The following is a 26,520-nucleotide window of genomic DNA, read 5'->3' as shown; positions in this document are numbered from 1 at the left end:
TTTGCATAACTTTTGGTTGCTTAGGCCAACATGCGTCAATTGAAAATGGATTATCATAACAAAATGTCGAAATTTGCGTCGGAATACCTTATTTGGTAAGCTATCTTTATATAAGGAAAGTAAAGTGAAAATTACCCCTCATCAGGCATCCAATAAACCAGACTGAATGCTCGCCAAAACGTCTATTCACGGTATTAGTACAGCACAATGACAAACCATTATTTTGGTAGCGTTTAGCCTTAAGCCACTACTTCAAAAAACGTGCTAGAATAGCAAGGCTAAATCGGAGCAATTTGTCCTCAAGGACATAAATCCACCGAACAGTACTTAGAAAAATCAAGATGAATGAGAAGAATTTATATGAAACGTTTGGGGGTTGGAAAAAATGAGAAAAAGGCATGGATGGCGTGAAGCGAGTCTTTTATCGAACAACTGATCCAATGCATACTTACCAAACCAATCTTTCAAGTGAAGTTAAAAAAAATCAATTGAAGTTAGCGGAGGTCACCTTAGCGAAAAAAAAATGTTACAGGGATTTTTACGGTTATTATTTATGAGCATCACTTAACTGTACATGGTATTGGTAATAGTAAACTGGAGCATATGGCCCTTATTATCGTTCTCACCTCCACTTCCATTTGAATTTCACTGACATATCACTTCACTTGATTTTACCTATTACCAGTATCACGCATAGTGAAGTGATCACTGTAGTGGAAAAAACGTTTTTTTTCAATGAAATGGTGATGAAGTGTTGATCCTTATGACAACTTTATAAGTATAATCAATTGATATTCCCGAGAGCAAACAGAGCATTTAAAGTTAAATGTCTTAAAAACCGCTCGGTCCTATTTTGAGTGCAGGACGTAAACCATGGACATCAACCACTACCTGCTCTCTAGCGAAACAAAATCGCGAGATTTCTTATTATTCTTGTGATAAATATTTTCGTAGTAGGACGAGCTCTACCAGCTCTACCAGTGAACGCGCCAGTGAACAGTTGGGTGTATTTAGGCGAGAGCCCGCGAGAGCGATTCATGCGAGGAGAATGTGATTCGCTCGCACCATCTTCTTTAAACACAAGCGCACACTCAAAGTCTGAGGAGAAGTGCGCTATCCTTTTTGTACGGCGTTCGCCGGCTGCATCCTCACTGTAGCTGTGAAACTTACACACTGGTGTATCATCCTAGTGAAATGCCATCACTGATTTCATGTATCAATTGTTACCAATTTTTCGAACAACACTCTGCTTCCGCTGGTGCATTTCAGATTCCTCACCTCTATCCGCCCAGCATTGCAGCTGAATGCGCGAGAACCAATTTAAATTTAATTCCTGCAGCTGTACAAAAGTGTGCTATAAGAGCATTTTTAAATACTGCTTTGATTGAAGTTTTTTTTGTGCATCCAGCTGTCCATTTGCATTGCTTGCTCTTTCGATCACAAATTGCATCATTCGTGAGCAATGGTTAACGCTTGCACTTGCATTTTATTGGACGTAATTTTTGTCGTTCGTCGATTTTCACTATTTTGTTTTATTTTCCCAGAACGAATCTCAATCATCATTATCTGGATACCAAGTTGGATAATACGTGATTAAATCAGGAGTAAAGCGATTTACTTCAACTTCACATTTGCGTTCATCAAACGTTGAACGAAACTAGATGGTAGTACGATTTTCAACTGAAAGTTATTCAATTTATAATACGTTCGAGCATAACATGAAGGTTTCATTCATATCGAGATGGCTTGTGGATCGGACAACATTCCCAGTCTCTCAATTGAGCTACATCAAACGAGTTACGAGTAGCAAACTGTTCTTTCTTTTACAATTGCATAAATTGCATAAATAAAACAAAAATATCAATTATTTTCAAATAGCTACAAATTACACTAGGTTTTAATGGATTCGAATGGAAGATATAAATTAACAAAAACAATGGTGTGTACATAGATATACATAGATGCACGAGGCTGCTTACCGTTAATCAATAATGACGTCTATGATATGAAAATGTGTGCATAAAATTAGTTTAGTTTAAATGTTTTGATTTTTTAGACGACAATTAGCTAATGATTGCGCATTTTGTTCTGATAAGGGATGAGTAGTAAATGTTCTTTCTATAGTTGGATGCATTGTATCACACGCGCACGGGGCTGCACAAAACACACACAATTTTGTCTACACTAAACACAGCTGAGATTCAGTCGCCCAATCGATTCGCTCTATATCTGTCCAACTTGGTATAGCAGCAACAAACAGTGAGTGTGAGTAGTAGCAGTAGTAGTAGAGCTCGGCGTGAGAGTTGAAAAACTAAAGGTGAATTAATTTTTCAAACAAGACAGCGCTAACTAACTTTTTGCTAGTGCCTTCTTCTTCCTTTGCACTAGAATGTCGTGAAACGGATTGTGACTGATGGACTGGTTGAGACACTTGATCCACTCTTGTTGTTCCTCCTCGCTGGCGGCCGACATTCGATAAACCGTGTGCTTACCCTCAACAACCTTCCCTTCGGAGTCGGTTTTGCACGCTTTGATGATTTCCGCGCCACCACTTGCATGTAACTCGAAGCAGAACTGTTTGCTGCGATCCTGTACCTCTCGAACCTGTGTGAAAAATAATCTTAGTGTGCCACGAATCAAACTATCAAAACTGTGATGCCTACCGCAATATTCTCAAGTGGAATGATTCCTCTGGGTTCCTTATCGGTGGTGTACTCGAAGTAATACAAACAGTTATCATTCAGGATGAACCACCGTCGTTTCCACGATTTGTATCTAAAATTGAAGGAAAAATATCCGCTTATCAGCATCACCACTAGGGTTTCATTAGTAAGTAATACTTACCGTCCTCCTTGTTTCCAGAGCCAGCCTTCCTTATCCGGGTTGAAGAAGGTGTGCATCAAGTCGTTTCCATCATCCTGTGGTATCTTGAAAGGCTCTGTTCGGATGGATTCGTACAGGGACTGCAAGTGGAGAAAAAAAATCATTACAAGTTCAATCGTAAATATTATATGAATAATGAGACAGATATCCCGGCAGTCGACTGTCTTGAGATATGATTTTTTTTAATTAATCGTTTCGTGCGCCGTGTTTTCATTGAGATCGTATTCTCACATATTTGCTAATGTAATTCCTCTCCAGAGATACTCGTAAAGATCTCTACATCGAATATCGAACTAGCATTCCTTCCCATCCTCAGTAGCATTGCTTTTAGTCATAGCAGGCGTCGTTATTGACCATTTAAAAAAATGTTTTTAATTAGTGTCCAAGCATCAATCCAGCAAATTTTAACAAATTTTTGTTATAGGCTAGTGATATAACAGATCGGCTGAAAAGTTCGTATCGTTTCTATGAGAGGGCGCCACTAGAATTAAATCCATACCATTTTCAGTTAGTACCAACCTTCAAAAGATACGTGTATAAATTTGACAGCTGTCTGATTATTAGTTTGTGAGATATTGCATTTTGAGTGAAGCTACTTTTGTTATTAAGAAAAAATGGAATAAAAGGAATTTCGTGTGTTGATGAAACACTACTTTTTGATGAAAAAAAGTGCCGCCGATACCAAAAAAGGGCTTGATGAGTGTTATCCAGACTCTGCACCGGGCGAAGCAACAATTCGTAAGTGGTTTGCAAAATTTCGTACTGGTCATATGAGCACCGAAGACGATGAACGCAGTGGACGTCCAAAAGAGGCTGTTACCTATGAAAACGTGAAAAAAATCCACAAAATGATTTTCAATGACCGTAAAGTGAAGTTGATCGAGATAGCTGACACCCTAAAGATATCAAAGGAACGTGTTGGACATATTATTCACGAATATTTGGATATGAGAAAGCTTTGTGCAAAATGGGTGCCGCGTGAGCTCACAATCGATCAAAAACAACAACGAATTGATGATTCTGAGCAGTGTTTGGAGCTGTTATATCGAAATAAAACCGTTTTTTTTCGTCGATATATAACAATGGACGAAACATGGCTCCATGACTTCACTCCGGAGTCCAATCGACAGTCAGCTGAGTGGACTGCACGCGATGAACCGAACCCAAAGCGTGGAAAGACTCAACAATCGGCCGGTAAGGTTATGGCGTCTGTATTTTGGGATTCGCATGGTATAATTTTCATCGACTACCTTGAAAAGGGAAAAACCATCAACAGTGACTATTATATAGCGTTATTAGAGCGTTTGAAGAAAGAAATTTCAAAAAACGGCCTCATTTGAAGAAGAAAAAAGTTTTGTTTCATCAAGACAATGCACCGTGTCACAAGTCAATGAAAACCATGCTGAAATTGAACGAATTGGGCTTTGAATTGATCCCTCATCCACCGTATTCTCCAGATTTGGCCCCCAGTGACTTTTTCCTGTTCTCAGACCTCAAGAGAATGCTCGCTGGTAAAAAATTTAGAAGCAATGAAGAGGTAATCGCTGAAACTGAGGCCTATTTTGAGGCAAAGGACAAATCGTACTACAAAAATGGTATCGAAAAGTTGGAAGATCGCTATAATCGCTGTATCGCCTCTGATGGCAATTATGTTGAATAATAAAAACGAATTTTGGCAAAAAAAATGTGTGTTTCTATTAAACGATACGAACTTTTCAGCCGAACTGTTATATGTAAATAATGCAAAAGCTCTATGGCGTAAAAGGAAGGACATGGAACATGAACAAAACAATTATATTACTTTTTTTAAGATTGTTCTTTGAAACAAAATAATAAGTTATTAACTACTCATTAGTATAAAACCATAAAACTGAAAGTATGGATTGATATTTGGTCTCAACAATATGAAGTTTTTCTTTATGGTGGGATTTAAAGTTTGTTTGAAGGCGCCTTAAAAAACATTGAACTGGAATTGAATTACGCTCGACAGTTTGAAGTTGTAATTCTAAATAACATGACTTTTTCTTTTATGGTGTAAAAATAATTTTTGTGTCTGTATCGATGTAAAAAAGCAAAGTCTTGACATTTACACATTTCTTTTGTGGAATTTGGTCTTTGTTATTCAACAGACTTCGCAGCCGATTCTTAGCGTACAGCATCATTGCATGGCTAGTATTACAAATCCTACTGACACTATGAATCATTCCAGGTCGGAGCTCGAACATATAACGACAACTGGCTCGTAAGACCAACACCCTATGCATTAAACCGCCAACCCGGGCATGCCGTATCGATGTAAACTTCAGCTAAATTATATGTAAAGTTGAGGATATGACTTATCTTTACATGCTTTGAATCGTAAATTCAAGTGAATTATGACGCTCCTGACGCTGCATCCATAAAGACGTAAATTTACACGATTTTTTAATTTTTATTTCCAATATGCCACTATCCACTAGTCAAAACTGCACTTTTTGAAACATTCAAGAGGTTAGATTATATAATTAGTAACAATCACTCAAATCACTAAACTAGTCTTCGAATAAAATGGTTGAAGCTGGAACTAGTTTAAGTTGAATCTTACTCATTCGTTTCTTTAGAAGAAATCATTTCAAATTAGAAAAATGTTTGGAAATCCCTGTTCGTTCCACGATGGTAATTTCTTTTAGCCTAAATTGAGTACCCGTGAATTCAGTAACCTGCACTCTCCAGTAATATGGATTTTTTTAACCCGAACCTAACCCGTACCCGTTGAAAATGAAAAAAATCTACACCCGTACCCGACCCGAACCCGACAAACATATCTTTTTCTGTACCCGAACCCGACAAATACCCGTCGGGTTCGGGTCTCTAGTGGTCGCTGTCGCTCACGCTAGTGGACGATGGCTTTCACGCAACTAACCTAGTCAAAAAATTTGTCTGACCCGGGAAGCGAATGACCTTAAAGTATAATATATAATAAAAAAAAATTAATTGTATATGTTGATAGTAACAATAACCCACATTGTAAAATTTTCCCCGATATTCATAACCTTTTTCAACAACGTGAGACAACATACAGTCATTAGCAGTATGCTGCGAACTGAATAATTGGCGTTCCAAAGGTAGGATTGCACACTATCAACTAAGTACACATCATGTCAGACATGACGAAGGATCCACTGAATCGGTAATTAAACCCTCTATTCTAATCGTGCCGTACTAGTTGCTTGCTTGTACCTACCTCAAGTAATTCTCTCGGTAAATCTCCTCCATTGTTGATGCCTCTATTCATTGATATAAATTGCTCAACAGTGGGCTTCTCTTTCACCTGCAAAACAGCAAAGACAAAGGCAATGAGTACACGTAAGAAACATCCAAACGCAGCTCGGTAGCTGCGTACGAGCTATAATAAATATATATTGTCGATCTAAAATAAGCCTGATATGGTGTATTAATTTCAATCAGTAGCGGTTGCAGCTGGGAATTGGTTTACTGATTGATGGCTCATACCGGCCCGCGATTTGCTGCTGTATAACACTAGGGAGTTTCCTAGAGCATGAAACAAACGTGTTACGACAACTAAATAACGTAAGCAAGCATACATGCCTAGACAAAGGTAGAATTATTCACTGCGATTGAAATACATATAATGGTTACGGATCATGATTTTACTACATTCTTACTTTACAACGGAAATATATGCTCTCAAGGAAATTCTACATTATTGTGCATCATAATGGTTTCTTAATTCGATCAAATGGGGTTCGTTTGAATCCGACTGTTAATTTATTTTGCGGTTATTACTAAAGAGACGAATGAAAAAGCATTAATCAGAGTTTAGTTGATGATTCGAAAAACTTATCACATTTACCAGTTTGTACCAACAATCAGGAATGCAACAATCGTTTTTATTGATATAAACCTATTGTTATTATCTGTGCAATTTCCCAAACGATACTCAGCAATCCTTCACAAACAGCGAATATGTTAATAAGCTCATGAAAACTGAAACTCACCGAGGGATTATGCAACGACGTGTTTAGCATAATAATGGCAAAGCTTAGTACATAACACGTATCGGTGTTGGTGAAAATGTCCGGATTAAGCTGACAGTAACGCTGTGCGAAGCATTCCATCATGCGATCGATCTTTTGCGCCTCTCCGGGTAATCTGAATGACCAGAGAAATTGTCTGCAAATAGAAGGATTATCATTATGTTAGTTCGAATTCAATTGTCCGCGATTAAACCAATTACCTTAAAGCTTGCACCAATATCAGATTGGTAAAATCGTGCAGATCCACAAACGCTTTCAGCACTTGTTCATTGAAGTCATTTTTCTCACCCAGATAATCACCTGAAAATATCGAAAGAAAAAAGTTTTTTATTACAATTGTTGTCTGTTGTCTTATTAGAAAAAAAAAGTTTTTTCTTCGCGTTCTTTTAAAGCAACCAAATACAAATACTATTTTTTGTAAGAAAATGAAAGAAGTTATGAATAGGTTGCCAACATTTCGTTTCCTTTTTTCAAGTATTACATGAAGGCTAAAAGTTCAAACCATTACCCTTTGCTTAGTTGTTTAGTGTTTAGTATTTGAAAAGATCTCAAGAATTCAAATTATTTTAGTACTAACTCTGTGCTTACAAACGATTGTAATTATTATATCGAGAAATTCCAAGAAAATTTTACCCTTCCAACTACTGTACCAATTGTTCTGTCGATGGGCTTGAGGGAATTCGCTATAATCGGAACAATTGTTGTAATGGATAGACAGTCCCCACTGCAAAACTGCAAACCGCAAACAAATTGAAAAGCATAAAATAATTTGAAAAATTGTGATTACTTTTTATCAACCGAGTATTAATTATTTTTGTTTATTGCTGTGCCATGGTGGGAGGTCCGGTGGCGAATACACGTACATCGGTCGTGTTGGGGAATTTCCATTGTTGTGTTGTGCACCGCGGTTATTATTAATTACTCGCTCCACGGAGTTCCGAGTGCATCGAAAATACTTTATCACTTCAATGATATCCATGCAACAGTCATACACCAGCATTCATACCATGACCATAGGGTTCCGGTAAGTGCGAAAAGGTGTGAGAACATCAGTGATGATAGGACACAGCACTCGCATCGGATTAATTTATTCATCTTTCCTCTGTCGACCACAGACATTACTGTAACAAATAGCAATATTGATTGGTCAATAGCAGAATCAAACGTGACCAACAAGTATACTCTAGATATTACTTACGTGTAGTGGTTGTGCCGAATAAATGTCAACAGAGTTGTTACATGTTGAAGCCCGTCGACAATTAATTCCGATAAACTTTGATATCAAAGTCACATTTCGAATAAGTTTATTACGGTGACTACTCATCCTGAAATTCACTAATTAAAGCTTTGTTTTGAACTTGGATAACATTGCCTTAACCCGTATCATAGAAGGGTTTGCTTCGATTATAGGCACACATACTAACTGATTGGGTTTTATATTGATTAAATAACACCAATTCGAAGGCCTTCGAAGGCTAGCAGGGTGGCAAGTGAATTGCCGATTTCAATTTCCCGGTTTTTTCCCGGTTTTCCCGGTTTTTTGAGATAAAAATTCCCGGTTTTTGGAAATAGGCTCAAATCGCTCCTGTTTAGTTTTTTTTAATATTTTTTAATTCAAAACTTTAAACAGATATCCCATGTACAAAAAGGATCATACTTTCCAGGCGATGTATAAATAGAAAATATTCATTATAACATGTGCATATAAGAATAGTATAAAGCCTTTTTCAAGTCATTCAGGGGTTTTGGTTACACGTAACCGATTTCTTCCGAGTGCACATGACTGTTTTTATTTTTTTGGTATACATATGACTGAAAATAAATCAATAAGGAACAACAATCCCAAAAACGGACGCTTGCCACTCAGAAAAAAAAACAACAACAATCTATGCTTGCAACTTAACATAAAATCATTTTGTACATTTTTTTTCTTCGCTACTTCCGGAAGTGAGTGGAAATCTCAGTTTGGCGGGAAAATTATAAACGGTATGATGGCCGAGGATGGCTTTTATCATCGGTATCAAAGAACGCTCGCTTACAACTCTTCACACGATTCAATCAGTGCCATCAAAGAGAGACGGATATCATCTCAGCAACAAAACAAACGTCATGGTTCATATAACATAGAATTGACACCACTGCGAAAGCGAATTTCTCTCGATGACCTGTTTGAGAATCAAAGGTTAGCTCGCTGCTGTGGGGATTCTCTCTGAAGCAACAAACGGTCGCTTATTCTCGTTTTGCGATGCATAATTGTGATAGAATCATTTTACTATTGCCGCTTATTCTAACTATGTGCAATAACCTTTGTATAAGTTGTATCTATGAAAATAGCTGCGAATGCTTCAGATCAGGGTTTTGAAATATTGTATATTGTGACCTAGTATGAGAATCAAGTCGAATTATCTGCGATAATTATCAACTTGCGATTCTCTCTTGGTAAATTCCTCACCGCGCCGATCGTTGCCGAACTGTATATATTTTGTTAGGGGTTGAGAAATACTCAGAGTATGAAGGTGAGTGAATTCTCTCACGGTTCATGCATTGAGAGACATCGAGTTCTTGTAGCATCTTCTACCAGATTGAAAATGTTGTATACAATGTAGAGCAATATCGAGCCACTTTCTGCCAAATTATCGGCAATAACAAACAGGGCTTCGGCCATGGGACAATAAACTGTTATATTGACATATACTGTTTAAATTATGTCGCTTGCAAGCACATCTGTTCAATGAACGATACCATCAGATGAATTATCATGCTGTGATTGTGATGAAAACCATAAAACTAATTATTAACAAAGTCCTGTCAGACCAAAAATTTTAAATTTTCGCGTAATAGAATTGAAATTAATATCATTAGATGTATTAGATGTGCTTATTAGAAGATTTCGCAAAACCGTTTGGCTGCCACGACTTGCTCTTTTAAAACACCAATTTTTTCTAATGTATCTATTAGTCAATAAACACTGTTTACGATTGCAATGCGTTGATGGGCAAATAAATCAAATGATAGCAGTTAAAATGCACAATATATCAATCTGTTTTTTCCATATAGGATTCTAAATGCTAGTAGAGTAATCAGAAAGAACGAGTTCTTCATGATAAACTCTCCGCTGGTTTTAAACCAGTTTTATTTCCAAAAGCTCAACTAATTTATCTATATGACAAATTTTTCTACAATTGATCTGATTCTAGCAATCAATCAATAACATTCAGGGTCTCAAATTAAGCAATGATTAGCTCAATTAGTTATACATTCTACCAGCTTAGAACTAATCGACTAGAATACTGCCGAATGTAAACCTTGAAATTGTTTTGGGAAAAACAGATATGGCCGTATATAATTTAAATCATTACCTTATTGAAGTTCCAAAAGCTCAAATTAAATTCAATTCACCTTTATCTACATCAATACCAACGTTCTTGTGATACTACTATGGAATAGTTGAGGACCTTTAAAAGAAAATTAAATTCATAGAATCATTGAACAAATCAATCCATTTTCTAAATCTTTCTAAGATTCTATACTAGTCCTCAGAAACCAGTTTCAACTCTCAAAAAGGAACTCAAATACTTCCTGTAAACGGTGAATAAGATCAAAGTCGACAACTCTTCCAATCTTGCGAGTCCTTTTGACATCTCACAGAAATATAAGCATAACACAAGTATTGCCTAAAGATGACATTACTGAGACAAATTATGATGAAACTTAAAAACATGAAGGCTCCTAAAAATGTTCAATAGTTTTATTAAAAATATTCCCTATGTTACCCTGAGATTTTGCCATAAATTTGGCAAGTGTGTTAAATACTTATTCAAAAATTTAATAAAAATCCAACAGAAGCATCCAAATTATCCTTATTTTTCAAAATGAGCTTTCATGATGCTGTTATTGATAACAACTACAAAAAATCTGATACTTCCTGTTTGATTTGAAGCTGCCTGCAAGCCTCTAAAAATCGTTCGACGAGACATGGGGTGTTGGCCCAATTTCCAATGAACAATAAGTTATTTCAACACTTGTACTGAACATTTCGCTCATACGCAAACTTGGGTATTGTCTCCTACTTTTCAATTGTAGAAAAAAAATAATTATTCCAACAACTGTTACTCATAGGTGAGCTAGTAATATTTTTCCCGGTTTTTCACTAAAATTCCCGACTTTTTCCCGGTTTTTCCCGGTGAAATCAAATTCCCGACTTTTTCCCGGTTTTCCCGATTTTCCCGGTCACTTGCCACCCTGGGCTAGGTATTTTTTTCATATTTCCCCTAACTCGCGAATACTACATCGAAAGAACTAATAATCTTTTGAAGCGATCTGGTAGTGAACCCATTTTTTCACATCTTCATAACTGCTTAGCAAGTGCGTGAGACATCGATGAAAGCAAACGATAGACGGAAGGGGCCAAATCTCAGGAGTATGGTTCACATCTGGGCTCAGAAATGATGCTCTTGACCGTTTTCGCTGAGTGCACGAGAAGCGTAGTCGTGTTGCTATTTGACTTTCTCATGTCTTGTAAAGCATTCTGATAATTTTCAAGCAATGCTCGATTTAATTTAATCATTTTCTGTCTGTGGCGATTTGTATTTACAGTATCCCCTGGTTTTAGAAGTTAGTTACTCAAGACACCACTCTAATCCTACCAAATGCACAGCATCGTTTTCTATCCGAAGTGATTCGGTTTTACGGTTGATGATTGGCCAGGTCGAACCATTATTTTCTGCACTTGGAATTATCAATAATAAATTCATTTCTCATCCTGTTTATCTTCATATCACGCGTTTTTGTGATATCAACCGATAAGTTATCTTTAGGCAACAACTTTTGCAGAAATTGCAGTCGAGGTATAAAAAATAGAACATTAGTTTTAACACCAGCCGGAAGAGAAAACTTATCACTATAGCTTACTATTATGACTTACTCTCAGCGAGTACCGAGTCTTTCGGAATTCCTCTTCAAAGTGAATGTTGATAGGTGTCTTATTAACCGTTATCACAAAAAAATCGCGAGATATTACCGACTTCGTTTTTCTATCTCTTCAGGGAAAAAAGTTGTTGAAATGAACTTTTATCGTAGTTGGCTTTGCACATTTTTTATTGTGATCAAATCACGAAATATATTTTTGTGAATGAGTTATCTAAACGAACTATGTATATCGGATCAACAATTTAGCAGCTAGAGAATTAAGTTCACGATTTTGTCGATTCAAACCACTGTGGAATGCATTAAAGCAGTGTAGCTAGCTTTTTTATTAAGGAATTAAAATTTACATTAGTAAAATGTATGCAATTTTCCATCAAACATTGGTGAAAAATTGATCAAAACTGATATTTCATCCAAGAAGTCAGGCTTAAAATTTATTTGAGAATAAATTATTGCTAAAAATATTGTTTAAAACTCAATCGTTCAACGCACTTTGATAAACTGGTTGCACTGCAAGCTTCAACAATAATTCGATGAAATTCAGTAGCAAGTTTTTGTCAAACAAAGAAATGATTCAATACTTCTCGCAAATGCTGTCGGAATGTCGATATGTTCACTTCACTAAATGTACATGACACTAACATGCAATTGACAAACCGTTATAGTTTCTTGGAATTTGATGTTACTGCGAAAAACCAACACAATAGTTTCGACGGTGAACTAATCCCTGTTTGCAGAGACATCTCTTGGGAGAGTCTCGCATTATTAACTGGCACACCTGGTACATATCGCATTACATTAATTGAAATAGTTTCCCGAGTTTCATAAAATGAATCGAATTTGAATCAATATCAGCATTAAATTTTTATTATCATAACCAAAAAGTTATGTTATGTAACCCATACACAGCAAAAGAAGACAAATACAAAATCTCAAATCAGCGTCGGATTTCAAAATAAAAGTTATGATAACAATGTGATGTGTGTGTTTTGATTTGATGGTTGATGTGTTTCAATAGGAATAAGTTGTAATGAACGGCTTTTCTCAGTCTAAAAAGTAAGGCAGACAATTTGTATTTAAATTTGCTTGACGTTTCGGCCTGGTGGAAATATCAGTTAGCAGTGCGTGCAGATAAAAGTGTTGTGAGCATCTAAAATACAGTTTACGAAAATTTTATGCCGCTGATAAAGAATCCGTTCCAGTATTTTGACAGAACTGACTACAACATACTTCTTACTGTTTGCAACAAACGAGACCGACAAAGACGACAAGTCTAATTTTCCCTTGAAAAAGGCCATCAAAAATGGCAGATACGTCGGGCAAATTTATGAACAAATTGTCTGCCTTACTTTTTAGACTGAGAAAACCCGTTCATTACAATAAAATAACCCATAACAAGTAGTTAAAGCACTTATACATAGGAATAAGATCATAATTGAATGCCGTGGTTTCCAAGTAAAGGGAAGCATGCTTGGTTCTTCTAATCAATTGGGTTATCTCTTCATGTGTTTTCATATGCGGTAACATTTTCGTGGTTTTCATCGCACAGTTATATTCGTATTTAATACTGATCGAATTTAATGTGAAACAGTTTTCAGTCAAATTTAGGAGACTTTTCGTTCATTTTTCACATGACGGTTTAAAATTAAAAGCACACTTCATCCCGTAGCTCCGGAACAGGAAGTCGAATTCGGATTAAATTCAATAGTTAGTAAAACTCGGTTCAGTCATATAGAAGAAAATGAAATATTTTTGAAATAATTTTGAAGTTTTTGACCACTATTTCCGGAACCGAGAACTGGAAACCGGTATAGCTGGTTCGTTTGGCCAGCAATTGACATAACCTAAAAAAATGAAACGATTCTGAGCCCAATTTAGACATGTTTCCCCCCTTGCATTGTCACTTGAATTTATAGTTCGAAATTTTGAACACACTTCACCATGTAATTCCGAAACCGGAAATTGTAGCAAGTCTAGATATTATATCAAGGGCCATTAAACTTCAAGTAGAGATAGCCTAGAGAATTGAAAAAAATGTATTACTTTAGTTAAGGAACCGTTCATAAACCTTGTAGACCAACATTTGGTACTTTTTAATAGGTTGAAAATAGCAAATTTCGTTTTACCGGATCCCGTATGTACTAAAATAGAGGAAAAAATCCTTAAAAAACTCATATCGAATTATCTTCAGATCTTACTGTACTTCATACTTTGTTGATCTGATGATTTTTTTTGGGGCTAACCCATAAATGATGATTTTTATAGTTCACTCACGACAATTGATTGTTTCGGCTAATACGATTCATACGTCGCTCAACATTAACTAATTAGAGCACTAGGTCGCAAACAGCTACTCTGCCCCACACGCTCAAATATTTTGGCTGATGTTTTAGCTGTCCAACTTCATATCGAGTGGGACAATCGAGGACGATCGATAAAGTTAAATGCTGGTGCACTTTTAGTTACCGGAAATACTTGAAAACAAGATGAGACTGTCATACAGTGAATGCCAGTTATTTGTGTGTAAATCTTTTGAAAAAAGATAATTTTCATTAAAATTCAATATTGAACAGGGTATCCGATTTATCCATTGAAAGGATCCGGACGATGTAACCTGCATGATTCCGCGGTCAAGTTTAATGGTGAAGTCAACTAAAAGTGAAAGTTTTGAAAGCAAGTTAGGAGCATTTTTAGATTTAACCTTGTGTTTCAAAAGATTTTGCAGCCGATTAAAGGCGTATAGAACCATTGCATGGCTAGTGCTACGCTCAAACATGCGACAATTGGCTTGTAAGGCCAACGCATTGAGCCGCCAACTCGGGTATAAATCTTTAACATTATTTTCAACGAATTCCAAATTCATTCCAGCTGTCTTCAAATGATGATAGTTTCGCTATCTTGAAACGTTGTCACGAATTTTCAGTTATTCGAGATACCCAAGCGGTTAAGAGATACAATAAGTCTAAAACGTCTTTACTGGATAAACGTTAGGAACGTTATCTTTTCTATATACTTCTTGCATTAGTTAGATCTGGGGTAACCGTAATTTCGTTTAAATTTAAATTTAACAAATAATAATATCGAGACTACTTAGACTTCAATCGAGAGGAATTTTAGAATATCAATTTCACACACAGTTGAATAGTTGGTCGTCAAATAGTGAGACAATTAAGAGCTCACAAGTTCCTAACTCATGCTTCGCTGGGTGCCTACGATGAGATTCGGTAAATGGAACGGCGTTGATTGGGTGCTATCGCCTTCGGCGTGAGTATCAGAAAGAGGGGGTGCGAATTAATTTATATGTTATTACATTAGAAATGCTAAAATATTAAAAATCCTTTACTATTTCGGCTTGATGTCCTATTACTAAAGTGTGTTTAAACCAATTTATGTGGCTTTAAATTGGTTTCAATTTATCCACGTCAACTGTTTATAAATAAAACTTTTAAAACATTTCTTGCAATATTCATAGATTAGCATTTTTCATCTCATGTTCAATGGATCATAAACAAACTTACAAACGTATAAAACAAAACACGACGTATGAATAAGAGTAACTGATTTGGGTATAAATAACCTTTCTATTATCATTATTAGTATTTTACGTAGCAGCGTCTATAACCGATACACTGAAGAAGGATGCAAATAGCATTCCGAAATACGTATCTGTATTATAACGTTTGAAACACTTTCGGAAAAATAGTGACTGTGAAAATAGTGACTTTGTGAGAGTGTAATGACGTGACATAACATAGTGGAATTCAACGGTACAACAACAGTACTATTAGTGAGCGTCTATAAGCAAAATGCTCACATGTGTGCAATATCATACTATGTTCCAAGGCTGTAACTGGCTGGTTCCGAAGACTGCATTTGAAAGGAAATAGGACATTGAATACAAACTGATGTATTGCTTTGATAGGAAAGTGTTATTTATTTAAACAAAACTGAAAACCATAAAACCAAATCGCTTTCCATTTGCAAGGGATCGAATGTCTTTTTCTAATGTTTAAATCCATTTGAAGCTAACATTGCACTGAGTCGGGGCTGGTTGATAGAACGGTCCTCGGAACACGATTTGCTTTATAAAAGAAATGGATCATTCGATTGAGTTAACACCTCTCTCGGTCCAAACACATGAAAACTTGGGATAGATAAACACACATACACTTCCGGTTCCGGTATTATGGGGTGATGAATGGAAAAAATTGAAGTATCTGATTTGAAGAGTTCAATACAAATAATGAAAGAGTACTAACAAAATGTCTACGTAATTTGAAATTCTTCAAAAACAAAGCATTTAAACTTGCTTTTGATTATATTAAAAAATTATGTTCTATTTTTTCCAAATTTAAGATAACAGTTTCCGAATTTTATCCTCAGTTTCACTTGGATGAAATTTTCGATGTTGTGCTATCGGAGCTGAGAACCAAAGTAGATTACAAAATGAATGTTATATGTCATTTTATAATTCAAAATGACGGTTTCCGGTTTGTCAATGTTATCCAATTACTTTACAATATGAAATCAAGTTCTTTCAACAGGTTTCGAAAATAGATGTTTGTATCAGGTGTACAACTTTGCTTCCGTCTTTTTTCCATAATTAAAAGCTTTATTGCGAAAAAGTGCTTACAGATGTATTATTTAAGGTATTGTCCATCGCTAGCGACAACTTTCTCCCATCTTTCCGACAATTTTCGGATCCCGGCTCGAAAAAAGGACTTCTCTTTTGACGCTATCCATGAAGCAATTCATTTTTCCAACTCTTCGAAGGATTGAAAATGTTGATCTGCCAGGCCGTGTGCCATCGAACGGAATAGGTGGAAGTCAGAAGGGAAGACATCTGGGGAACACGGCGGGCGGGACAAGACTTCCCATTTCAGCGTTTTCAGGTACTTTTTGACCACTTTTACGACGTGAGGCCGAGCATTGTCGTGTTGGAGGATGACTTTGTCATGTCGCTCTTGATATTGCGGCCGCTTTTCGTTTAGCGCGCGACTAAGGCGCATCAGTTGCGTTCGATAGCGATCTCTTGTGATGGTTTCACCCGGTTTTAAGAGCTCGTAGTAAATCACACCGAGCTGATCCCACCAAATACAAATGCGCCATGAATATTCGGTTTTGTCTTTGACGAAGTAGCATGTCCGGGTTTTCCCCATGATTTTCTGCGTTTAGGATTGTCGTATCGAACCCACTTTTCATCACCGGTTACGATTTGATGTAAAAACCCCTTACGATTTTGTCTTTGAAGCAGTTGCTCACATACAAATAGACGGCGCTCGATGTCCCTCGGTTTCAACTCGTACGGCACCCAGTTTCCTTCTTTCTGAATCATACCCAGGGCCATGAGACGTTTTGGAATGGCTTGCTGACTCACTCCCAACGATTCGGCAAGCTCTTCTTGGGTTGGGCACGAATCTTCATCAAGCAATGCTTCTAGTTGTTCATCTTTGAAGGTTTTTTTTCTCTTCCACCACCATGTTTGTCTTCGACATCGAAATCACCATTTTTAAAACGATGAAACCACTCCCGACACGTTCTTTTACACAAAGCAGTCTCACCGTAAGTTTCCGAGAGCATTCGATGCGCTTCAGCTGCATTTTTTTCGAATTGTAACAGAAAAGTAAAACTTACAGCAAATGGCGAGAATTGGGCACATAAACAGACATTTTCGAGCGTGAATAATACGAAAACAAGAACAACTGTCACTGAAACGGCGATGACACTCACTTTAAAGGTATTATCATCTATGTATTTTGACCAGTCTCAATCGGTACAGCCACCTATCGGAAAACAGTGGAAGTAAAGTTGTAGTAATTTTGGAATTAAGATTTGAAGCTTCCGGTATATCGATTATCCAAAAATACCTTTCAACATGTTTTACGATTAGGTATCGAAAAAGTATGGTATAATTCATTTTGAAGCCAAGGATAGTCACTCCTTACAACGTGTGATACCCCCAGAGTTATCGTAATCAACTTAGGAAAATATGTCCCAAATACGACAGTGTAACAATTAAAAAATCGTCTTGAGTATTTAAAAGAAATGCCTTCGGCATCTTAGGGCTAAGGTAGTGTACCTAATAAAATATATATTGTTGAATAATAAAAAAGAAACATTTATAGAATATAGAAGTTTTAGGATACACACCATAAGGAAAAATGCCAAAACCAACACTACTTTCTTCCCGTTTAGTCCTAAACGCCTCAGTGCATCAGAGGTTTAAATAGAAGTATTTAGCTTAAGAAAACCTTATAAAAATCCCAGATTCAATTTGCTATTCGCAAACGATCTAAGCGTTCAAACTAGTATAGGTTTTCAATTCACTACATTAACCATAATCATAAAATTGTATACATTAACGTGTGAACCTAAAAATTATTTAATTCAAACACAACTACGGAGAACCTTTAGGGGATCGTAATAAAGATAGGTAACAAAATTCGCGAAGTATCAGAATACATTAAATTCTCAAAATGTATTCATCTAATAAAATACTTTTTCATACTAAATTTTAGCAGTTTCGCTTGACGATAAAATCCCATTAAGAGACTTGGCAGTGTAAAGTATAATAGTAGTTTAATAGTAACATGAGAACGACTGATTGAAATGGAATTGTTCTTGAACCGAAACTAGTAAACCAAGAAGAAGACAAATAAAATCAACTGATTACTTACCTATGGCTGTCTTGTTGAGTCCTTCTCCTTTATACAAAAATTGCGCTACGTCCTGTGGGTCCATCCTGAGGAGCTGGTTTTCGTACAAAAATTCAATGCCTGCAAAAATAAAAACGTGAAAACTTATGAGCAATCTTTCAACTGATGAAACACAAAGCCCCAGTCACAATTACAAATAGTCAATGAACAGGAATGCAGTATGTAACAATGAACTCCCCATTAGGCGATACATACATCAGCTGAAAGTAGGTAGACCATCAGAAGCCTCATGATGGCCGGCAGTATCCTGAAGAATTACCATACCGTTTCGAACGTTTTCTGTGTAGCATATGTTGGTCAGAAGCCCACACTCTGATCAAAAGAACCGAGCATCATTGAGCTGAGGAGAGCGAAAAACCTTCCAGCTAGACAAACAAGTTGTGACAAACGAGAGCAATGCTGTTCATTGAATCGGTCGTTTAGGGATTGGTCTACTGAACCGATGACGGCCTGCGTAAAGTCGAACACGGCTGCCTCCAGGCCGTATTTGTCATCTAATTCTCCACTCCTACCGTCCCCTTTGAAGAAGTAGACAGCATATTTGCTAAAAGAGTGAACTTTATGCTCACTCATGTTTACATTCTCAATAGGGTTAATTCGATTTTATCGAACGAGTGCCTTTAATCATCATGGCATGCCGCTACGGGATCATACCGATCCGATCACCGCATATATGTACTATGTACTGCATGTAAATGGCTCACACGGTACTGATATGTGAGAATTGAATTGTTTCCGGCTGATAAATTCTTCTCATTGTGGTTCTGGCCATTAATTTTCAGGAGTGGGAAACAATTAAAATGCGGGACTTACGAACGTTTACGGCAGGAATGAAAGAATTTAGCCTTGGTTCGTAGTTTCGAGTTGCCCGACAGTAGGTTCGAGGAAACATTTATATGATTGCAGATAACCAAACCATTAATGAATGCGCGGAATGAGTCATGATGCATACGAAAAACTCGAATGGTTTTTTCACACACACACACACACACACACACACATGAATGTTCGAGCATTTATGTTTATGTTGCTATGTTTTAAGACCATTTCGTTCCTGGTATTAAAGCTATTGGAGCGAATAGTAGAATGCAGCATTAAAGTACAAGTATGATTAAGTTGAAAAATAATTACAAAGCCTACTTCACAAAAAAATGGTCGTCACAGCAAAAGTGATCATGTCTGGATTATAGATGTTCGACTCTGACTCAACTCGGCTGCAAGTCTGAGGCCCCGAAAATAGTTCCCGAAATTAGTTGAATTGCAACTAATTCATATCATTAATATTAATACAATTATACGTATTTAAAAAAAAACCTCTTCTTATTCCACCTAGTGGTGTGAGAAAGCCTTTCTCTTTTCATTCAAACAGTCTCATTAAAACATATTTTGTTTTGATTTCTTCGCGTTTCGTCTTCGGTTAGTCAGTGCTTAAAGCATTTCAAATTGAGCAAATCGCCAAGAAATCGAAATAAAATATGTGGTTCTTGCACAAACCCCTAAATGTTCATATTGTTTCGTTGAGATAATTACTGCCACTGATTTGCTGATTTTGGAAAACAAATTCTATCAGACGATTTCGGCTAGTTCAGAAAAGTGTGAAAACAACGTGACAAGCAACACTTACGTCGCATATTCGACAATATTTTCGAAACCAAAATGTGTCAGGAATAATAAATTTGAACTTGATCATTGGTTACTTTCTGAACAAGAACAAATAGAAAAAAACGCGTTGTTTTTTTTTCTTTTATCCGGAATGTTAATTATCCTCGAGAAAAATATTTGGATATTTCAAGAGGTATAAAAAAGCAAATATTCGGGTTCCCGGCGGATGAAGAAGATCCAGAATTACTCAAAACGAAAGCAGCAGAGTTGGATGAAGTGATTAATAAAATGATAGAGCAGTTTGCTCATGGTCAAAGGAGAAAATAGCCACCCAATTCAAGGCGAACAAATACATTGTGTCGGGGGCAAGAGAATCAACGGACGAAAAAAAAAGCCGAGAAACAAACGGGACGCAGCAGGAACGAAACGATAGAAAACGAGGTGCTTCAACTTTTTAACAGCGATGACGCCAGCAGAGTAATGCCGGGATCAAGAGATTGCGTCACAGTCAAAATGAATGGTAAGTGTGAACGCAAACAAAAACGATTGCTTTATTCATCATTGAAAGAAATTTATTTGGGTTATAAGGAGGAATTTCCAGATCGAAATATTGGATTTAGTACATTTGCAGCATTAAGACCAAAACACTGCAAGTTGCTTGGAAGTTCTGGTTCACATAACATATGTGTTCGGACAATCCATGAGAATGTATCATTAATGATTCTTGCTGTTGAAAAATATTTCAAGTATGATGATCAGAATTATTATTTAAAAAAGCTATTATGTGACTCATAAAAAAAATCCAGCTACCTCCGTGAATGCAAAAGTTATCCGGCGACACAAGATCTGGAGAGAAGCGTTTTAGACAATTTCGAGAAACGTGATTTGACTGAGATAAGATTTGAAAAAGCAAAGTCTTGGCATTACATTCCTTTTGTGGAATTTGGCCTTTCTGTTTCAACAGACTTCGCAGCCGATTCATATAGCGTACAGAATCATTGCATGGCTAGTACTATGGATCCTACTGACGCTAAGAATCCTTCCAGGTCGAGGCTCGAACATACGGCAACTGGCTTGTAAGACCAGCGTCCTATGCATTGAACCGCCAACCCGGGACAAATAAGATTTGAACCAGGGGTGGAAATAAGTAATTTTTTTTATTCACAGTAAATAAAAATAGTCAGTATTATCTTTTCATATCACATATTTATTGTAACAGTTCGGCTGAAAAGTTCGTATCGTTTAATAGAAACACACATTTTTTTGCCAAAATTCGTTTTTATTATTTAACATAATTGCCATCAGAGGCGATACAGCGATTATAGCGATCTTCCAACTTTTCGATACCATTTTTGTAGTACGATTTGTCCTTTGCCTCAAAATAGGCCTCAGTTTCAGCGATTACCTCTTCATTGCTTCCAAAATTTTTTACCAGTGAGCATTCTCTTGAAGTCTGAGAACAGGAAAAAGTTACTGGGGGCCAAATCTGGAGAATACGGTGGATGAGGGAGCAATTCGAAGCCCAATTCATTCAATTTCAGCATGGTTTTCATCGACTTGTGACATTGTGATTGTGAGCTCACGCGGCACCCATTTTGCACAAAGCTTTCTCATATCCAAATATTCGTGAATAATATGTCCAACACGTTCCTTTGATATCTTTAGGGTGTCAGCTATCTCGATCAACTTCACTTTACGGTCATTGAAAATCATTTTGTGGATTTTTTTCACGTTTTCATCGGGAACAGCCTCTTTTGGACGTCCACTGCGTTCATCGTCTTCGGTGCTCATATGACCAGTACGAAATTTTGCAAACCACTTACGAATTGTTGCTTCGCCCGGTGCAGAGTCTGGATAACACTCATCAAGCCATTTTTGGGTATCGGCGGCACTTTTTTCCATCAAAAAGTAGTGTTTCATCACACACGAAATTCCTTTTTTTTTTTCATTTTTTTCACAATAACAAAAGTAGCTTCACTCAAAATGCAATATCCCACAAACTAATAATCAGACAGCTGTCAAATTTATACACGTATCTTTTGAAGGTTGGTAGTAACTGAAAATGGTATGGATTTAATTCTAGTGGCGCCCTCTCATAGAAACGATACGAACTTTTCAGCCGATCTGTTAGATATTAAACACTGAGGTCTCTTTTTAGGCGGGGATACGTACCGCGAAAAAAAAATCGCGCAAAAAAACCGCGTAACTTCGGAAAACCGCGTAAAAAAACTTTTAAACTAAAGAAAAAAACATCCATACCAAATATCTTAGAAATGCATGAAACGTCCAGATCTGATGTAATTTCAAAAAAAAAATTTTTGTGAAAATCGACTTTGGGACATAGAAAAATTTTGAGAAATTTTTTTTTTGATTTTGATGCCGAAAAAAAACCGCGTGACTTTGGAAATCCGCGTAAAAAAACGCGTAACTTCGGAAACCCACGTAAAAAAAACCGCGTAAAAAGAAACCGCATAAAAAAATCGAGTTTTGAAACAAATTATTTTTGATGATAAATTTTGGTTTTACTTGAAATTAAAAAAAATGTCTTCATCGTTATCAGTATCACTGTCTGATTCTGAATCAACATTTCAACAAAGTTAGGCTCGTTCTAATGCTACTCTGTGTTCATTAAACAAATTTGAAGCAGGGGTGGAAATAAGTAAATTTTTTGATTCACAGTAAATAAAATAATATTGTAATGAATTTTGAAACAAATAATTTTAGATAAGATTAATTTTGATTTTACTTAGAATTTAAAAAGATCTTCAATTTCATTTCCCACACTTTAAAACATAATCGCAATTTTAGTTTTGTTACCCATTTTTTTAATTCACGGTTTTCGGTTTTTTGATTCACAATCAGAAATCTTGATTCACATATTCGTGCGCAAAAAGTGTTTATTTCCACCTCTGATTTGAACAATGGGTTTCTACTGACAGATGTGATCTAGAGAAATTTGTCAAACCAGTAGAAGAATTTGCAGCATATTTGATTATCTTTCAACGAGAACTTGAAATTTCGAATATATTTGTAAACTGTTTTAGTTGTAACTGGCACAGATGGGATAGCCTTCAATCTGTAGGTTTTAGTAACAGCTTTAAAATAAAATTTATCAAAAAAAATTAAAACCCAATTTTTTTTATTTAACTTTTTCGGATTATTTTGTAATTATTGAGAGAAAATCAACAATTTTCTTCAGTGTATATTTTTTTTAGAGTGTCTAATCGATTCCCTACAACTTCTTCCTGAACGCCATTTTTGTACAATTAACAGTTTCCGAGTTACAACGATTTGAAAAAGGCAATTTTTGTGAAATGCGAAAATACATACGCCCTTTTTAAAAATCAGTCGTGAGTCGGATTGACCTCTCCATCGGATCAAAACTTATGGTTTGCCATACTGAAGCCAAGTGCGAAGTTTCATCCAAATCGGAGAAGGTCGATTCTGATTTTGTCACTTCTTCGTATACTCATTTCTGGAATTGCTCATTTGTAGTGAACTGGCCAATAACATTCAGGGTTTCAAATTGAACAATGATTACTTCAATTAGTTATATATATATAGGTTAAGTTGGAATTTTATTAAACATTTTCCCAATGTTACCTTGAGACTTTGCCATCATTGTGTTGAGTACTTATTCTAAAATCTAATAAAAATCCAACATCCTAATTTTTCATAATGTGCTGTCATTGAGAACAACTAAGAAAGCTCTGATGCTTCCTGATTGATTTAAAACCCTTAAAAATCATTGGACGAGACATAGGGTGTTGGTCCAGTTTCCAATGGAATGTTCCAACATAGAACCTGCACGGAACCCCTCCCGATCGTGAAACAACCAAAATATTAGTTGTTTTTCTGAATTTGATTGGTTAAAATTTGGTACAACTAATCCATTGTTGTTTTTACTAAATTGTCATTTTTGTATTTCGATCAACAGAAAGATGGTTGAAATAACGAAATTTTTGGTTGAAAAAAGATGCTGTCAGTTAGTCAAGACACACACCTTTCAATTTCAATAAAGATTTTAGTTACAACAACCGAATTTGTTTTTGATTTAACAGTTATGTGAGTTGACAAACAAATCGGTTTTAGTTGTTTTAGATATTACGATTAGTTATTTCAACTTAAGCAAAATTATTGATTTTGAATGACAATAAAATAATCCTTATTGATATACGTGCTGATTTTTTAAATGAAAATTCGGTATGTAAAGATATATAAAAAATATGTAATATTCAATATAAATAATATACTGTCTTTTAGTAGTGCTGGTGTCAACGAAACTTTCTAATTGTGACCACTATTACGAACAAAAAGTCGAACCAAATGCACTGATTTTTATTTTTTGAGTCATTGCAGCTTACAGTTTCAACAGATTATATGAATGAATACTAAATATTTTCAATTTAATCGATTTATTCATACAATTTTTGTACATGACTTGAAGATAACATTATGCTCAGTCATTAACATGCATTTCACGATGGATAATCAAGTTGATTTTGAGACCAAAATTCAAACGTATACAATTCACTGAGTTCTAGTTTTGGTTAAACACGTTTTGTTAACTGCAATATCTCTAACGGCTATCAGTTCTGTGTATAGCACTACTTTATATCAATCGTTTCTTCTTGTAACACCAGAGCAGTAAAGATGTAGATAATTTATCATCACATTAATATTCTGCCAACTAGTGTTATGATAAACATTAATTTACTATCATTCAAAAGTTACTCTTCTCGAGTTTTACAAACGTATATTAAGCGAATTTCGTTTGTATGAAAATGTTTAAGGGGCGGGTAGGGTCTAACACATTTGAAAAATTTTTTATTTTCTTTATATTTTCTTATAGTAAAACAATTCAAGAATATTCTGTGAAATTTTCAATCCTATTGGAACAAAACTCTGGAATTTGTGGCTATCTCATTCTACGAAGAAGCAAGAGCTTGGCGCACAGGCTCAAGATTTCTACTTCGATTGACTTTAAAACTTGACAAAACATTCTTGACATGTTTCATTATAATAAATTATAAAAGCAAAAATATGATTTTTTGAAAATGTTAGACCCTACGGGCTCCCTGGAGTAATTAATTGTTTCCATAGATTTTATAGACAAAAAACTTTAAACGCGTTTTTCTCCAAAGCAGGTTTTGAAAGTCCGTGTCCATCGTCATTTAAAAACTACTGCACCAATTGTTTTCAAATTTTGCACACACTTTCTGTCTATAAAAAACCAGACCCCAACGTTTTCTTCTTCGTTGTTTGTTACTTTGGAGAGGTTTAACAGTTACAAAATGGCGGATTTTTTTCGTGAAAAATCACTTCACTTTGAACAACCACCAAAAGTTTAAGAAAAATTTAAAAAATCAAATAGAAACGTTGGGGTCTAGAAAAACTTCTTCTCTAACTATGCTGCTTTTATTTGTTCACTTCTGATTAGTCTGCGCTGAGATACAGTGGACACCGCAAATCATGATTTTTAAGAAGCGTCCTCAAAAATACGTATTCACCGACTTATTTCTCAATATTTTTCCACGAAAGAATTGCAAAATGTCATTTGAATGATGCTTTTTATGATGCAAAACATTTGAATTTATTTTGTTGAACAACAATTCTGGAAAAAATTCGCGAAAATGATGATTTTTTTTATCGTTTAGACCCTACCTCCCCTTAAGAAACGCGTTTGAATTTCAACTAAAGTAATGGTTGACTTTTTATTGCGATTTTTGTTTTGCTTTGTGCTATTTTTTACATTAGGTAATGCTGCCATATTTTTCAACTACTTCAATATGTGCAAATCAAATAGCAAATTGGTTGAATTAACTAATTATTAGTTAAAACAACAACTGTAAAATCAAAATTTGCGAGATCGTAATTTTTTGATTGGAGGGTTTTCCGTGGTATAGTACAGTAAGTTGTTTCAACACTTTTACTGAACATCTCGCTCAAACGCAAAATTGGGTATTGTCTCCTACTTTTTACTTGTTGGAAAAAAAAATCATGATGCTAACAACTGTTACTTATATTTGAGCTAAAGATATTTTCCTGATTTTTCACTAAAATTCCCGACTTTTCCCCGGTGAAACCAAGAACCCGACCTTTTCCCGATTTTTCCGGTCACTTGCCACCCTGATTGTATATTGTATTGGTGTGCATGTTTCGTACGTACCTTTCTTTGGATCCATGTTAAACTTCTTACGCCCTAGTGCCATCTGTTTATCCTTATTGGAATGTTTGTTCTCCTCCTTGTTTTCGTGTGCTCTCATTTCGGACTCTACCTCGTTCAGTTCATCGTTTATTTGCTGTGATAAGAAAAGCATTAAAAAAAAGAAATTAAATATTTGACGTAACTAATA

General features: G+C 35.9%; 1 protein-coding gene across 10 annotated transcripts in view; it reads right to left on the bottom strand.

Moving 5' to 3' along the window:
- The window catches only part of LOC131426945 (cytohesin-1), a 117,462-nt gene that overhangs the window by 23,139 nt on the left and 67,803 nt on the right, over positions 1-26,520 (bottom strand). For 8 of the 10 annotated variants that reach the window (XM_058589745.1, XM_058589737.1, XM_058589738.1 and 5 more), the window contains exons 3-10: positions 26,334-26,466; positions 18,524-18,622; positions 7,121-7,220; positions 6,882-7,056; positions 6,107-6,193; positions 2,845-2,963; positions 2,664-2,775; positions 2,355-2,604 (exon numbers count right to left, since the gene is read on the bottom strand). In XM_058589745.1, coding sequence (XP_058445728.1) covers positions 2,355-2,604; positions 2,664-2,775; positions 2,845-2,963; positions 6,107-6,193; positions 6,882-7,056; positions 7,121-7,220; positions 18,524-18,622; positions 26,334-26,466 — 1,075 coding nt within the window. Of the gene's footprint in view, positions 1-1,864; positions 2,605-2,663; positions 2,776-2,844; positions 2,964-6,106; positions 6,194-6,881; positions 7,057-7,120; positions 7,221-18,523; positions 18,623-26,333; positions 26,467-26,520 lie in introns of those variants that run through there. The other 2 variants (XR_009229220.1, XM_058589744.1) reach the window with 2 other exon arrangements.

Source organism: Malaya genurostris, chromosome 2, assembly GCF_030247185.1.
Source record: "Malaya genurostris strain Urasoe2022 chromosome 2, Malgen_1.1, whole genome shotgun sequence".
Lineage (NCBI taxonomy): Eukaryota > Metazoa > Arthropoda > Insecta > Diptera > Culicidae > Malaya > Malaya genurostris.
Note: the sequence above shows the minus strand (reverse complement) of the source record. Positions and strands in the feature narration are given on the sequence as shown.